Raw genomic sequence first — 15,077 nt, forward strand, 5'->3', positions numbered from 1 at the left:
CAAGGCCGAGGGACTCGAGATCTTTAGCGATTCTCAACTCGTGGTGAACCAAGTTCTCAGAGAGTACCAAGCCCGGGGAACAAAGATGGCAACATACTTGGCAAAGGTTTAAGAAATGCTGCATAACTTCTGAAGATTCACTATTCGGCAGGTATCGCAAGAGCAAAATTCCAATGCTGACACCCTGGCTAAGCTGGCCATGACCAAAGACGCTGAGTTAATCAATGTGGTCCCCATTGATTACTTGGAATCTCCGAGTATCTCAACTCCAGACGAGGTGCAATCTATACAACCCCAAGATGGGTGGATGGGGCCAATAGTTAAATACCTTGTCTCCAGGGAGGTGTCCCAAGATAAGAAGACAGCTAAAAAATTGTTGTACCAAGTACTAAGGTACATAATCATGGATAATGGGCTTTACAGGTGAGGTTACTCTTTTCCCTTGCCTCGGTGTGTGTCCAAGTAAGAAGCCAGTTTAATACTCTGAGAGGTACACGAAGGTTTCTGCGGAGATCATGCTGGGGGCAGAGCCTTTCCAAGAAGATTTTAAGGCAAGGATATTTTTGGCCCACCGTGAATGGAGATGCGATGGACTACGTCAAGAAATGAGACAAGTGCCAGTGCTTCGCCAATATCCCCCGAGCACCTCCAAATGAGCTTACGCAGATGACCAGCCCATGGCCTTTTGTTGTCCGGGTTATCGACCTTATTGGGTCCCTGCTTACAGGGAAGGGAGGAATGAAATATGCCATAGTGGTCATCAAATACTTCACAAAGTGGGTCGAGGCTGAGCCACTCGCTACAATCACCTCCAAAAAGGCTTTGGATTTCGTCATTAAAAACATCGTCCGCTGGTATGGGCTTCCGAGGAAGATAGTCTCCGACAATGGATTGCAGTTCAATAGTGAAGTGTTCACGAACTTCTGTAAACAACATGGTGTCATCAAGAGCTTCTCTTCCATGGCCCATCCGCAGGCCAATGGCCAAGTGGAAGCAGTTAACAAGACACTCAAGTCCACTTTGAAGAAAAGGCTGGAGCTTGGCCCGAGGAGCTTCTTAGGGCATTGTGGAGCTACCACACCACTGCCAGGACCTCCACCGGCCATTCTCCCTTCTCCCAGTTGAGGCATCAATCTCCACACCGACGGGATACTTATGACCCGACCACAAACCATGCTTTACTTCGGGAGTCCCTGGACCTCATGGAGGAGTTACGCGATGCTTCTCAGCTTTGAATAGCGTCCTACCAATAGAAGGTAGCCAGATATTTTAACTCCAAAGTGAAAGATAGAAAGTTTGAGGTCAGAGATCTGGTGTTGCGAAGAGTCTTCTTAGCCACCCGAGACCCTGGTGCAGGAGTACTGGACTTAACAGGGAGGGCCCATACCAAGTCGAGAGCACTGTGTGTCCAGGAACATACAAGTTAGTCCGACTAAGTGGGGAGTGGGGAGTTGATTCCTCATGCCTGGAATGTCAAGCATCTTCGGCAATATTACTAGTAATATGAGCAACAAACATTGTCTATTTCTGTAATACCCCCTATAGCCTTCGGACACATGTAATGGAAACCATGTATGTAAAACACGATAAGAAATTTATTGTCTCTTTATATTCTTTGGTTTCCTTTATATTCTATTAATGCTATGTAAGAGCACCCGCTCACCTGGACAAGTGATCACAGACTAGTCTCTGAACACTTGGGGGGCATGGAGATAGGGCAGCATCACGCCTCACAGGGAACGACCTAGGAAATTAAACTTGCCAAGAGGAGTAAGCCTAGCGTCGCCATCCTGAGAATAGTAAATCCTAGGAAACTAGTCAAGATCTAGCCTAGAAGGCAGCTTATTCCAGGCAGAACTGAGCTTAGCACCTAAGAGCTAGATAACCCAAGTAGCACGAGAATAGACTTTTGTCACCTCTCGTGGACGCCGAACCCAAGGAGCTCAGACCAAGTCTCTTGATCTCGAGATGCGAACGGGAGGCCGAGTACCCCATACTTGGCCTCGGGAAATCTGCGACATGGGGAGCTTGGCTAGTCGACGAGCCAAGTGCCCCTAGCGTCATTGTATCCCATAGCTAGATTACCCAGTATAACACAGACTTAAGAATTCAAGTTACCTCCCGAGGATAGCAAGCACCCGGAGAGTAATAACCAAATCCTAATCTGCAAAATATGAGCGGATGCCCAGGCCACCCATGCTTGGGCACCTCGTTAACATCACCTCCAAGGAGGTGCGAGATGGTTTGGAAGTGATGAGATATGCACTCAGAAAGCAGTGTTGAAAGCCCCGATCGACCTCCCGAGTAGTGCATACTCGGGGGGCAAACAATTTCACAAGCTAGGACCCCTGAAAGCCTAAATCTTTGGATTGCAGGGGCATAGGACGCTGAGTTAGGACCAATGGTAAATTTCGCGTCAAAGTTACTTCTAGGACTATGAGCCTACAAGGGACTAAAACGCTGGAACCACCTGTAAAGCTGCTTGAGTTCTTGTTCTCGTGACATTCGTGTTACGTTGAATTTATAGAATCAAGTGTTTAAAATAGTCTAAATTCTTGTTCTCGTGGCATTCGTGTTACGTTGAATTTATAGAACCAACTGTTTAAAAATAGACGTGAGTTCTTGTTCTTGTGACATCCGTGTTAAGTTGAATTTATAGAACTAAGTGTTTAAAACGGTATGAGTTCTTATTCTCGTGGCATTCGTGTTACGTTAAATTTATAAACCAACTATTTAAAAACAAACGTGAGTTCTTGTTCTCGTGGAAATCGGGCCACGTCGGATTTATAGACCAAGTGGTTAAAGAGGATTGAGTGCTTATTCTCGTGGCAATTTAAGTTACGATGAATTCATAGAACCAAACCAAATAAAAAGCAAGGCAAGCTACATAATTCTTAAACGGGCAAATAATTACAACTATGGTCGGGGGCTCGAGCGATTGCTTGTCTGTACCCGAATAAGTTTATGGCACGCAAGCCTAAGTATAAAAATTATAATCAGTCCTCGGGGACCTCCGCCACCAGTTCAATGATCGGATCTCCACTCGAGGCACCCTCTACTTGGGTCGTTTCAGCAGCTGGAGTCACCTCAATTGGTTGAATGGCCTCAACAAATGGGGTCGCCTCGGCTGTTGGAGCCACTTGGGTCGCCTCGGCAGCTGGAGCCGCTTCTGCAGCCTGGGTCGCTTGGAGGTGCTCGTTGAAGAGGAGTCTATAATTCTCGGGCTCCCTAGTGAAATCCAAGCTCATGTCTTGGTTGTGATACCAGGCCACGTAGAAGGCGTCCTTGGCGATAGTCTCAGTTTCTTTTTCAAGCTTTCCCACCTGACACTGAGTGGACTTGTTCAATTCCATGGCTTGGAGGGCCTTTCTCTCTGCTAGCTCAGCTCGGTCGATGGCCTCCTTAACCTGCTCCTGAATGGGAGTTCTCTAAGACCACTGGCCTTCTTAGCCTCCTCCTGGGCTCATTGCATCAATGGCCGCCTTAGTCTCCTCTTTGGCCCACTGCATGTCCTCAGCGGCCTTCTGGACAGTTTCCTCAAGCTCCCGAGAGCATTTTCGCTCGACTTCGAGGGCAGCCTTGACTCGGGCAAGTTCTTCCCAAGGACCTTTCATTTTCTCCTTAAGGGAGACAATTTTGTCCTGGGACTTCTGGAGTGCGTACGACATCTCCATCGTGATGTCTCCCAGGCACTGGCAGGCCAAGACGGACTGCAAAACGAAAAAGTAAAAAGAGGGAAAGTTTTAGCCAAATAAAACCTTGTTGAGTTGAAGTCAAGCGCGGGAATGAGTAACTTACCCAAATAGAGGCGTACTGACATGAGGCCACGAGAGAAGCCTCATTTTTGTCGTCTAGTTGGGAGAAGCTTCGGGCAGTCAACTCGCACATAGTGGAGCTGACCCCCTAAATGAGCTTGGCGGCGAGAGGAGCAACAATCTCCCCTAGCTTGGTGGAGAACAAGGTCTCAAACTTAGCCCGACCAATCGAAGGGACGATGGGCCTCTCTCGAGGTGGCTTGAGTTGGTGAAAGGCTTTGGTTGTCTCGTGTAGGGCCTTGTTCCCCTCATCCAGCCTTGCTTCAAAGTGTTGAAGCATCTTCTCGTATTGCTCCAGCAAGGCCCCTCATATTTCTCGAGGTACACCAGAAGACGGATTTGGGGTGGCACTGCCTCTTGCTCCGAGTCTTGAACCGACCCTTGGTCCGATTTTGGGACCTCCTCCTGCCTTGGCTCTTGAATGGCCTCGGCTGACCCAGGCGAGGAAGGGATCTCCACAATCGGGGGCAAGTCGTCTGCAGGGACATCCATAGGGGGAGTGGAGACTCTTTGCCTCTTAGCCAGAGGAGATGGTTCGGTTACTCCTGAGGACGCGACGACCCCTCTCCCGCCGAAGCGCTTGGGGGCGCCCCTAACCTTAGCACAGACCAGGCAATGTCTGCCAATCCCATGTGAGCTGCTAGAAAAAATTAAATAGTTAGTGTACATTCTACACAATAGGGTAATGCAATAACATAAGCTACTCAGAGGCCCACTGTGAGTTGAGCCTCAGTGCAAACAGTGAGGGGGTATTATCCTATTCCCGACCTCACAACTAGTTTTGGTACCATATTGGCAAAACCAGCTCGAGTTGAAAGACGTCACTCAATCTAGAGGTACAAATCCCCGAGAAGTTGATTGCCTCCTCGGGTGATGGAGGTACACGTCTATTAAATCTATGTAATCCTCGAATTCTTCCCTAGTCCAGGGCCAATGCAAAATTTGACCACAATGAAGGAGGGCTAGAGAATCCCAAACGTGCTCGATACTTATCCTATCACCTACTTGGGAAGCATAAGTCAGGGTGAGAGGTGATTTACCTGAGTCAAGGTGGGAAGCTTCCATCCCTGCCTCAAGCTCTTCCTCAAGCTCTCGATCCTCTTGTGACTCTCGAGCCTCTTCTGCAGCACACGCGCTCGCCAGCCGTTTCTATAACACCTTCTTGGCCAACCAGTCTATGTAGCTGATGCGACGGGACGCTAACTCCTGAGACTTTTTGGACTGACGGTACTTGGTCAGCTCCAAGTTACTGATTCGTTGTTCTACGCTGAGAAGCCCCGACCTAATGATGTTAGCTTATGTTATTAGGACGCTAAGGTCCAATTCTCGGTCGGGGACAACCTTCATCGCCTGGAGATGATCCTCGAAGAGTTGGACGTAGTGGGTTCGGTGGAAAGGACCTATTCAAAAGGAATTTACTAAGTATCTAACACAAAAAAGTCCTAATAAGGTGAAGTATAATGTGTTTGGGAAGATACTCACCAACTCGGGCGAAGTCGAGAATCAGGGTTGGATTACTGAGAGTCAGGAATTCGTTCGTGAAGAAGAAGACATCCTTGTAATCCCGAGAATGATTCTCGTTATGGTGAGGATTCTTGTAGTCGAGCGACAAGGTCGCGTACTTCACCAAGGCATAGTACACGTCTCGTTTGGAGCTCTTCTTCCGAGGAGTGGTGTGGAAACTGTAGAAGCAGAGGATCTCCGCTGGCGAAGGCTCGGGCTATTTCTGCTTCTAGTACAGAATGTACATCCCTACGAGCACTCTGTAGCCGTTGGGGGAAAGCTAGAAAGGGTCTATCCCCACAAACTTCAGGAAGTTCACAAAGTATTGCTTGAGGGGTAGGGTAGCCCCTACCATCAGGTGGGCCTGGCTCCAAGCGCCCAGACTATTGACACTACAGTGCGCCCTCTCGGACTCTTGACAGAGGCGGATGAGGCACTTGTCCCCGATCGAATAGTATCTCATGATGGCCTCAATGGCATTAGGGTGTCGAAGCTGAGTGTGGTAATCCTCTACCTCGAACGCATCGCCCTTGTACTTTTGGGTAGGGTGTGGAAGCGGGGCCCTGTTAACCTCCTCCACAGTTAAACCCTTGTCTACGGGCGATTCGGGCCTCTCCGTCACTTGGGTGTCGGGACGAACGACTAGCTCCTCAGGTGGCTCTTGGGCTCCCGTCCTTGTATTGCCTTTGGGGGTATCTTGTGTTCGAGCCATATCAAAGATCTCCTTGTCGAAGAGATAAACCCCGTGCTCATGTAATTGTCGGAGTTCCTCGAACATCTGAGGCAAAAAACCAAGCAATTAGTATTCTGACCGAAGGAAAGATGGCCAAAACACGGATGACTCTAGGGAAATTTCTCTAGAAGAAGAGAAAGGTTTTGGAAATGCGGGGTATCCCCGGTTCCTAAGGACAAGCCGGAGGGGATGAACTTACCGGAATCTAGGCTCATAAACGCAAAGTTGTTGTAAAGACATTTGAGGGCCATTTTGAACGTCCCTAACATCAAAATGTGCTTAAAATGACTAGTGAAAACTAGAAACAGACTCTAAAATCCCATACCATTGGTATTCCGAAACATATATCAAAAAAATAAACTCAAGCACACACAAAAATAAAAAGGTGGGTCGAAGGTGCTTACCCGAGATGAAACGAAGGTAGGTGCTGAGGTGAGTCCTAACCTTGAAGTATTGTTTGTCGTTTTCCCAGAAGTACGATGAATCACGCCAGTCGATCAGAGCTCCTGGAAAAAAGGATTGAAGATGAGGGGCGGGCGATAGAGAAGAGAAGGTTCTGGGAGAGGTTTTTCCTGATTTTCGTATGGTTATCGTGTGAGGCTAAAGTGGTTTTCCTAGGGTTTTATACCTAGTAAAACTTACAAGAGAAGTAACTTCCCCAGGATCGTCAGATGGCTTGCCCTGGTGAGATCATGAGGGTGATACAACATTCAGGGTTCAAAAGGCGCAGATCACAATCATCGTTTTCTTTGGGAAAAGATGCCTCGAGTGCAGAGTGGACGTTTGGGATCTCGGAGTTGACCCCTAATTAAATGCACAGACTGATGGGCCCAGCAATGGGGCGTTGACACGTGGGTTTGCTTTTCAGAGTGATGTCAGACGAAAGCCCAAACATTTTTTCCCTCCATTTTTTTCAAATCACCCTTAAATTAAGTCTCCACTGCCCGAGGACGAGTAGAGACTTGGGGGAAAATGTTTTCTGTATTTTCACCTCCGATACGTGGCAACCCCCAGTGGCTATCTCAGACGTTCATAGACATCATCGGGGGATGTTACTGCCCGAGGCCTCTAGTCTGAGCGAGGGCCCTCCTAGGTGAGACCTTGCCTCTAACAGTGGGATGTGGGTGCCTTGGTAGATTACTCTCTGAGTTTTGTCCTCAAAGTTGGAGGTTCTCCAACTCGAACAATTAAGGTGAGGGCTCTCGTCCCCCAGTCATCTCACAGGTTTGAGGTTCTGGTTCTTGAACCTAGGATAAAGCGCAATGTGTCAGCAAATGCGGGTTTTCAGAGCCAAAGAATCGTCTGACAACCTTTATGGGCGATCTGTCAACAGTGTTTTCGAGTGTGCGACTCGAAAATTTGCACTCCCACTACACCGTCTGACATGGAGGTACTTACAGCATCCCCTAACAGTACCTGGGGCATGTTCCCCATAAAGTAGGTGCTTTTCTGCAGTAGGCCCCACAGATCTCGCATGGGTCGTGGTCTCTATTTCAATGCAACCCAATGCATTGAATTGGTATTAATCCCCCAATAATGGGAAGAATGTGTATTAATTACTGATGATTAGTATTAATGACCCCAGCCTCTATAAATAGGGCTGAGAGTCTCAGTGTAAATGTTCGGTTTTTTAGAGAGAAAACACCTTGTACTCAGAGCAATCTAAACGTTGCTTGAGAATACACCATTGGCATTTTCCATCACAAGCTTCCAATCCTCTTAATACCAAAAACTCGTGGACTAGGGTTCTTTTATAACATGAACTACGTAAAAATCCTTATGTTCTTATTGCTTATTGCTTATTTCTTTAATCTCTTTTCTTAAAGTTGATAGCGAAAAAGGCAGTCAACACAAATAAGAATGATATATTGAATAACTAGGCCAAGAGAGGAATCAAGAGAGACTCGATTATTAATCTTGTTCAACACTGACTTGTAATCAAATTCAATGATTATAGAAGAGTAGCCCAACTGTCGACATAATCTTAGTTCATTGAGGATAGTTATAGCCTCGACAAGTTCAAATGAAAAGCTAGCAGTAGAAGATCATACTGCTGAAGCAATATATTTTGTAATATTTAAAAAACTAATATTATAGTATATAATTAGTTATTTCAAAATGTATGGGAGGCTTTTTTTTTTACATTGGGGACAAAGGATTCGAATTTGGGGTCTATTTTTCGTTAGAAGAAGCGAAACTATTAAGCTATGTCTATGACTGCGAGATTTTTGTTAACCCTTCTATTATGAACAAACATACGATTCACGGAAGATAAAGAAATAGATTGTACCGATCGCTTGCGTGTCCGCCTTACAGTCCAATGAAGACGAAAAACGACATATTCTATATAATAATAATTACATATTATATATAAATAATTAATTGTTGCAATATAATATAAGCAAAATAACAATATATTATATTGTATTATAATAATTTGTCAAAAAAAATTGTATTATAATAGCCAATCAGAAGAAGTATTTCATTATATAAATTAAAAGAGGATATATATATATATAGACCATGTATCATTCTTTTACAACAATAATATAATATAGAGAAACAACTATTCTCATCTCTCAAATTACTCTCTGCAATTTCTCCAAACAAGTTGTAAATTAAAATGGAGAGATAATTTGTAATATTAAAAAACTATTATTATTATTATAGCATATAATTAGTTATTTTTAAATGTATGGGAGGGTTTTGTTTTGTTTTGTTTTGTTTTTTAGATATTGGAATGGAGATTCAAATTTAGGGTCATACTTTTTGTGAGAAGAAGCGAAATACTACTAGTTTATATCTATGACCACGAGATTTTTATTAACCCTCCTAATAAATAATTAATTGTTGCAATATAATATAAACGGAATAACAAGATATTAAATTGTATTATAATAGCCAATCAGAAGAAGTATTTCATTAAATAAATCGAAAGAGGATATACTATTAATCTAGACACTGAAAATTTTAGTAGTTAATGTTCACCATGCAACTTCATTACAGAAATAAAAGACCCAATAAAATAGAGTCAGCACTTGAATAGTGGCCATCAAAGGATTTTTTAACAACAAAAACAAAGTAATACTATTATATTTATACATTATACATTATACAATGGGTCCTACTAACTTCCAAGTCCAACTACTCACTCATATCTCCAACTCACCACACTTTTCTAGGGCCCATAAGCCCAAGAATTTCCTCCCAAAGCCCAACACTTCCAACGCTTGCAAGCCCAACAACATTTGGGCTACACGCTGCCACCGTCCAATAGCCAGCTTTAATTTCATCTCTCAATTGCTCCTTCTCCCAACCACAATACCCATCAAAAAATCTAAAATCCCCAATCGCAACCATATCCCTCTTAACCATTTCAGCAGCACAGCCCACAGTCTCTTTTGTTCCAAAATATAACCCCTTCATAACTTCATCAAACACACCACTCTTTCCCACCACGTCATCACCCCCTTGTGGGCTCACCAAGAACAGGCCCTCCTCTAGAGGCCCACCAAAGAACAAAGGCCTGTCAGAGAACGTGCCAGCAATGTCCAGGGCCGTGGACCTCGTCTCCTTAATGGACATGAGAGAAGGCCGGTTTAGAATGATTCCTGATGGGCCTAAAGGCCCAGTAGCTAAGAGCAAGATGACCGTACGCTCAAAGATGTGCACCCCATCGAGCTTCTCCGTCGCTATGAGGAGGCAACCCTTTTCGGGCTCGTGAATCGTATGTGCCCATTTGTCTCCGATGTTGATCGACGGCGGATGATCCACCACTGTGTCGAGATCAGCGGACGGGGAAGGCTCCTCCGCTTGAGGCCTAACAATTTGTTCTCCGGCGACCAGTTTTGCTCTGAATGATCTCCAATCGGAATCGATCATCGGCTTCTTATCATCATCGGACGGTGAGTATGATCCCGGTAAACAACCTGAACTTCAAAATTGTAAATCCGTAAAGTAAATCTTACAAAAATACAGTTTTTTCTTTCTTTCTTTCTTTCTTTAATTATGAAAAGAAAAAAAAAGAGAACTTACATGTTATAGAAGGCTGATTTCCAACTTTCCTGAAATGAACTTGAGTAGAGATTTTCTTGGGGAAATTGAGGATTTTGGGTCTGATCGAAGGAGATAATTCTAGGGTTTTGGTGAAGGAATTGGCGGTGAATAAACAAGCTTCCATTTTTTTTTTCCCTTTTTTTTTTTTTTTCAATTGCAGATAAAGAATGAAATTTTTAGGCAATGGATAAAGTAGCTGTTGGGGGTAGATATATATAGTAAGTGAAGGGGCTCAATATACACCACATGGTGTGTTGTTGAAGAAGCCCATCCTGGTCCTGACTAGTACATGTTGGAAGTTACTTTTTAAGCCCTAAACGACAAAGTATGGGCCAGTGGATATGACTTTTGACGTGGCAGTGCCAAGAGGCTAGCACATCAACTCGGGAATTTCCTTTTTCTTGTGAGGATATTGGATCAGTCGAACCCTTTTGGATGACGGGTCATGCTTGTGGTGACCAGTTATTTTGTTTGGTAGACGTGGCATTCTTTAAGTGGTTGTTAAAATGAGGACTTGGGTATTGTTGGATTGGGTAGTAAGTAGGAGTAGTAGTAGTAGTAATAAGAACTTAAGAAGGGCTTCATTCAAAACAAGGTTTGGCTCTTGGAATTGACTTGGACGAATCGACCTTCATAGGTAAAAGCTTCAAACTTGGGACTTAGTTCGGCTACTTAGGCTATATATCATGGTCAAGAGACCATGAATTGGCTTTAGTATGATGCTTTAACATCTAGAAATTGTAATCATGAGTGGTGTACACTAAGATGCATGCAGTCAATTTAGTTTCTAAACAATTGATAAGATACCCAACTTGTCATGATTCAAAACAAAGGGCAAAACTAACCAGAGATCGTAGTAGATATATTTAATAACCAGAGTTGTACAAAAAATTTTGCATGGCTAGTGACAGCTTTTATAATCAAAATGATAAAAACTGAGTGGTGTCGGCTGCACTCATGAGCTATACTTTTCAGTATACAAACAATTACAACAGAATCAGTTGCCTTTTTCTTCTTTTTGCCATTTGAAGAATAATACCATTCTTTTGCCTATTGGCACAAACTACAGGCAGAGAATTTGTTTCGGAAATTTGCATGGGAAGATTCTTTAAAGCAAAGCTATTCTGTATGTTGCCACTATTTTGAGTTATTTAAAGTAAAGCACCTCCTATAGTCTATGTCATTTTGGGAAATTTCCGATTCGCTTAAGATCTTGACTCAGCCGGCCAATCATCTGATATATCTTATCTGATTGAGGATGCGATTCATCAAATACAGTGAATTCATGGACCTCATCATCCACTTCGATGGAACTTGCCCCCGAACGTTTTTGGATCCCTGTCCCTCGCATTAGCAGCCTCATATTGGCAGCACTGTCCCAATCACCAGCGGCAGCATAAATATTTGACAACACGGAGAAATTTCCAGGATCTGATGGTTCTAATTTAACCAGGCGATCAAGAACCTCCCTAGCAAGATCCACATCATTATGTACTCGGCATGCCCCCAAAAGGGTACCCCAGATAACAGCATTTGGCTCCAACAACATGCTATTCACGAGCTCAAAGGCTTCATTGAGGCGTCCCCCGCGTCCCAGAAGGTCAATTACACAACCATAGTGCTCAACCTGGGGAACTATTCCGTACTCACTTTCCATTGAATGAAAGTAACGAAGGCCTTCCTCAACAAGTCCTGCATGAGTACAGGCACAGAGGACAGCAATGAATGTAACCGAATCTGGTGAAAGTCTTTCTTCCTTTTTTAATTCAGAAAAAAGCTGAAGCGCTTTCTCACCATGACCATGGATAGCCAATCCATGAAGCATGGCATTCCATGATACCAAATCTTTATTTGTTATCCTACTAAAGACTTCGTATGCTTTGTTCAAACTACCACACTTTGCATACATATCAACCAGCGAATTAGATACTTGAGCACTACACTTAAATCTATTCCTCTTGATTGAAGCATAAACTTTCTCACCCAAACCAAGTAAACCGGACTCTGCACAAGCAGCCATAATACTAATTATGGTCCCATCATCAGGCTTCAATCCAACTTTCTCCATTTGATCATACAAACTAGTGGCCTCTTTTGCCAACCCCTTTTCAGCATAGCCAGTTATTATGATAGTCCAAGTAACCAAGTTCTTGACTGGCATCTTATCAAACAACATCCTCGCCATATCCATATCCCCAGCTTTACTATAGCCAGAAACAATGATCGACCATGAGACCACATTCCTCTCTGGCATTTTCTGAAAAAACTCGAATGCCTCGTTCATCTGCCGACCCTTTGTGTAGCCATCCAACATAGTATTCCAAGTAACTAAATCTCTCACAGGCATTTCATCAAACAACTGGCGAGCCTCACCCAACTCGCCCACTTTAACCAACCCACCAATTATAGAATTCCAAGAAACAATATCCTTCACTTCCATCGCGGCGAAGACCTTCTTAGCTTCACTAACGCCAAGCGGGCCACACTTGCAGTAACAATCAATGAGCGAGTTGGGCACAAATATATCCGAACAAAAACCAAATTTCTCAATGTGGGTATGTATCATTTGAACCATAGGCAACCAATTTTTCCCATAACAAGCTTTCAAAAGAAACGAGTACGTGAAGTTATCAGGACAAACCCCATTACTCTGCATATTAAAGAAAGTAACAAAAGCTTGAGAGCTCTGAGAGTTCTGAATGTGAGCTCTAATCATGGTATTGTACAAATGCACATTGGGTTCTTGAATTTGATCGAACACGTTCACTGCTAGCGCCAGCTGACGACACAAAGAGAAAGCAGCAATGAGTTTTGGGACGACATAAAGGTCATGGTGAAGATTGGCTCTGATAATCTGAGCGTGCATTTGCTTTACGTGGCTCAAGTTGGAGCATTTGTGGAGCTGAGATAGCTTCTGCTCAAAGACCCTTCTTGACGAAACCCATCTCGGAGTTCGAACCGAAACACACATTTGCATAATGGTTACCGAAGAATTCGACAACGCTGGCTATGAACGACTACTAGCACATACAAATCTTGGAGAAGACGGTAATGGTAACTGTGTAATATATGTGATAAGGAAAAAGAAAAGGGTTTTCCAATCTCGAATTTGTAATTGTAATGGAGGCTGACCTTTAGTTCTCTTCTCCCCTGCTTGCTTCGTAGTCCAAATTCCAAAACACTATCTTTCTGAAGCCGAAGCCGAAGCCGAAGCTTATCTCTGACTTTATGGTGTTTTTCACCCCTTGGGTTGGGTAGGGGTAGTAGTGGCTGATTGAGGAATGGGCTTTTGGGCTTCGATGAACGAGGCCCATTGGCTTGTTTAAGATGTTTTTAAGGGATAACTTGAAAAATACCCAGTTTTAAGATTAGTTAACTAAAAATAGCTACGAATAATATCTAGTTGAATATTACCCACTTTTTTAAGCACATTTCTCATATTACCCTTAAAACACTACTAGAAGTCCAATGTAAAAATCTCAATCTTTGCCTCTGTCGTGTCATTTACTTCCCTCTTTAAATAATATTCCACTGTAAGCTCCACTGGACTACTGTATAATGGGTAGAGTCATTAATAATTTGGGTATTAATCAAAGAGTTTTAAAATGTGGGTAAAAATTAAAGAGGTTAACTTAAATTGGGTACTAGGTGTAATTTTCACTGTTTTTAAAGATGAATTAGCATGCATGTCTCTTTTTCTACATTTTGCATAAATATGGCTTTTAAGTCATTAACAAAAAACACACTTTATGGGAAAACTAACTACATATGGCAACTGGAATTTAAACAAAAACACATCGGCACAAAGAAGGGGTACTATGACAATTAACACTGCTACACTCCTCTGAAAATTGAATTGAACAAAAGCTTCTCCAACAAAAATGGTTCTTCATCCATGTCTCCCATTTCTGGCAACACCTTCCACCTCCGGCAACCTCCGATCAGTTCTGCTGCACTCCAACAATCGACAACCTTTGATCAGTTCTTCTTCGACATCTCCGGCGATGTGAATCTCCAACATCCAATCAAGAAACAAGGTTTGCAAATCTTGTTCGGCCTCAATTCTATTTTACTGCAATTTTCTTCAATTTCAAAACTATTAATTTCCTAAATCTTCTACTTATTTCGAAACTATTAATTTCATAATTATTTCAAAACTATTCTATTGATTATAATGATAATGATGAAGAACATGATGTGCATTCTCAAAACACAACCAATTTATGAGCTCAAAAATTGAAAAAATTTATTTAAACTATATGTGCATTGATTGACCAAAAATAGACAACAATTAAGAACTGCGTAAATTTTTTAATTTCTAATTTGTCTTTTTAATAAAAATTATTTGATATTGATATGAAGTTTAATTGTTAAAACATTTAGTAACAACAAGATAACTAGTTACCTTGTAAACAATGAATATATTCAAGGAATCGTTCAATAGTGTATGTGATTACAAATCAAGGTAACCAGTTTCCTTCTCGACTTACAACGTACTAATTCCTTAAAATATTGTCAAAATTTGCAAGTATGGACAATACTACTTCTTTGGTTCAATTTGGAGGCAAGTGGAATGAAAACAATGAGTGTCAGGGGTATATTAATTCCACCAAACTATTCTCTTGACAACTTGGTGAATTTGATAAAAAATGAGATAAAGGAAACAAGGGCAACTATTGAAGTTTCTTATCAAGTAGCCAAAAGAACACAACCAATGAAGTTGGAAACACACAACTCAGTGTTGTTCTGCATAGAAATAAAGAAAAAAGTTGCTCTAATCATAATAGACTTACCATTGTGTGTCACTATAGTTCAAGAATCATGCAATGAAAATAACATTCTTCTACTAGCAAATCAAATAGCTACAATAGAAGAAATGGAGGTGGGGACATTATTAATGCAAGTCAACGAAGCTTCCATCAATGAACAAATGTTACTTGAAGAAGGAATGTCAAGCACAACCAATGAAG

The 15,077-nt window shown here is 42.6% G+C and overlaps 2 protein-coding genes across 2 annotated transcripts; both read right to left on the reverse strand.

Annotated features, from left to right (window-relative positions):
- Positions 1-8,937: 8,937 nt before the first annotated feature.
- Positions 8,938-10,289, reverse strand: LOC133817938 (uncharacterized). Its single transcript, XM_062250591.1, has 2 exons — positions 10,087-10,289; positions 8,938-9,980 (listed from the first exon to the last, which is right to left on the reverse strand). Exons 1-2 carry the CDS (start codon positions 10,229-10,231, stop codon positions 9,217-9,219), a joined length of 909 nt encoding a protein of 302 aa, XP_062106575.1. The 5' UTR covers positions 10,232-10,289; the 3' UTR covers positions 8,938-9,216.
- Positions 10,290-10,948: 659 nt separating this feature from the next.
- On the reverse strand, positions 10,949-13,479 carry LOC133817937 (pentatricopeptide repeat-containing protein At3g29230). Its single transcript, XM_062250590.1, has one exon. The coding sequence runs from the start codon at positions 13,082-13,084 to the stop codon at positions 11,288-11,290; it is 1,797 nt and encodes a 598-aa protein (XP_062106574.1). The 5' UTR covers positions 13,085-13,479; the 3' UTR covers positions 10,949-11,287.
- Between the last annotated feature and the right edge of the window lie 1,598 nt (positions 13,480-15,077).

Source organism: Humulus lupulus, chromosome 2 (genome assembly GCF_963169125.1).
Source record: "Humulus lupulus chromosome 2, drHumLupu1.1, whole genome shotgun sequence".
Taxonomy (NCBI): domain Eukaryota; kingdom Viridiplantae; phylum Streptophyta; class Magnoliopsida; order Rosales; family Cannabaceae; genus Humulus; species Humulus lupulus.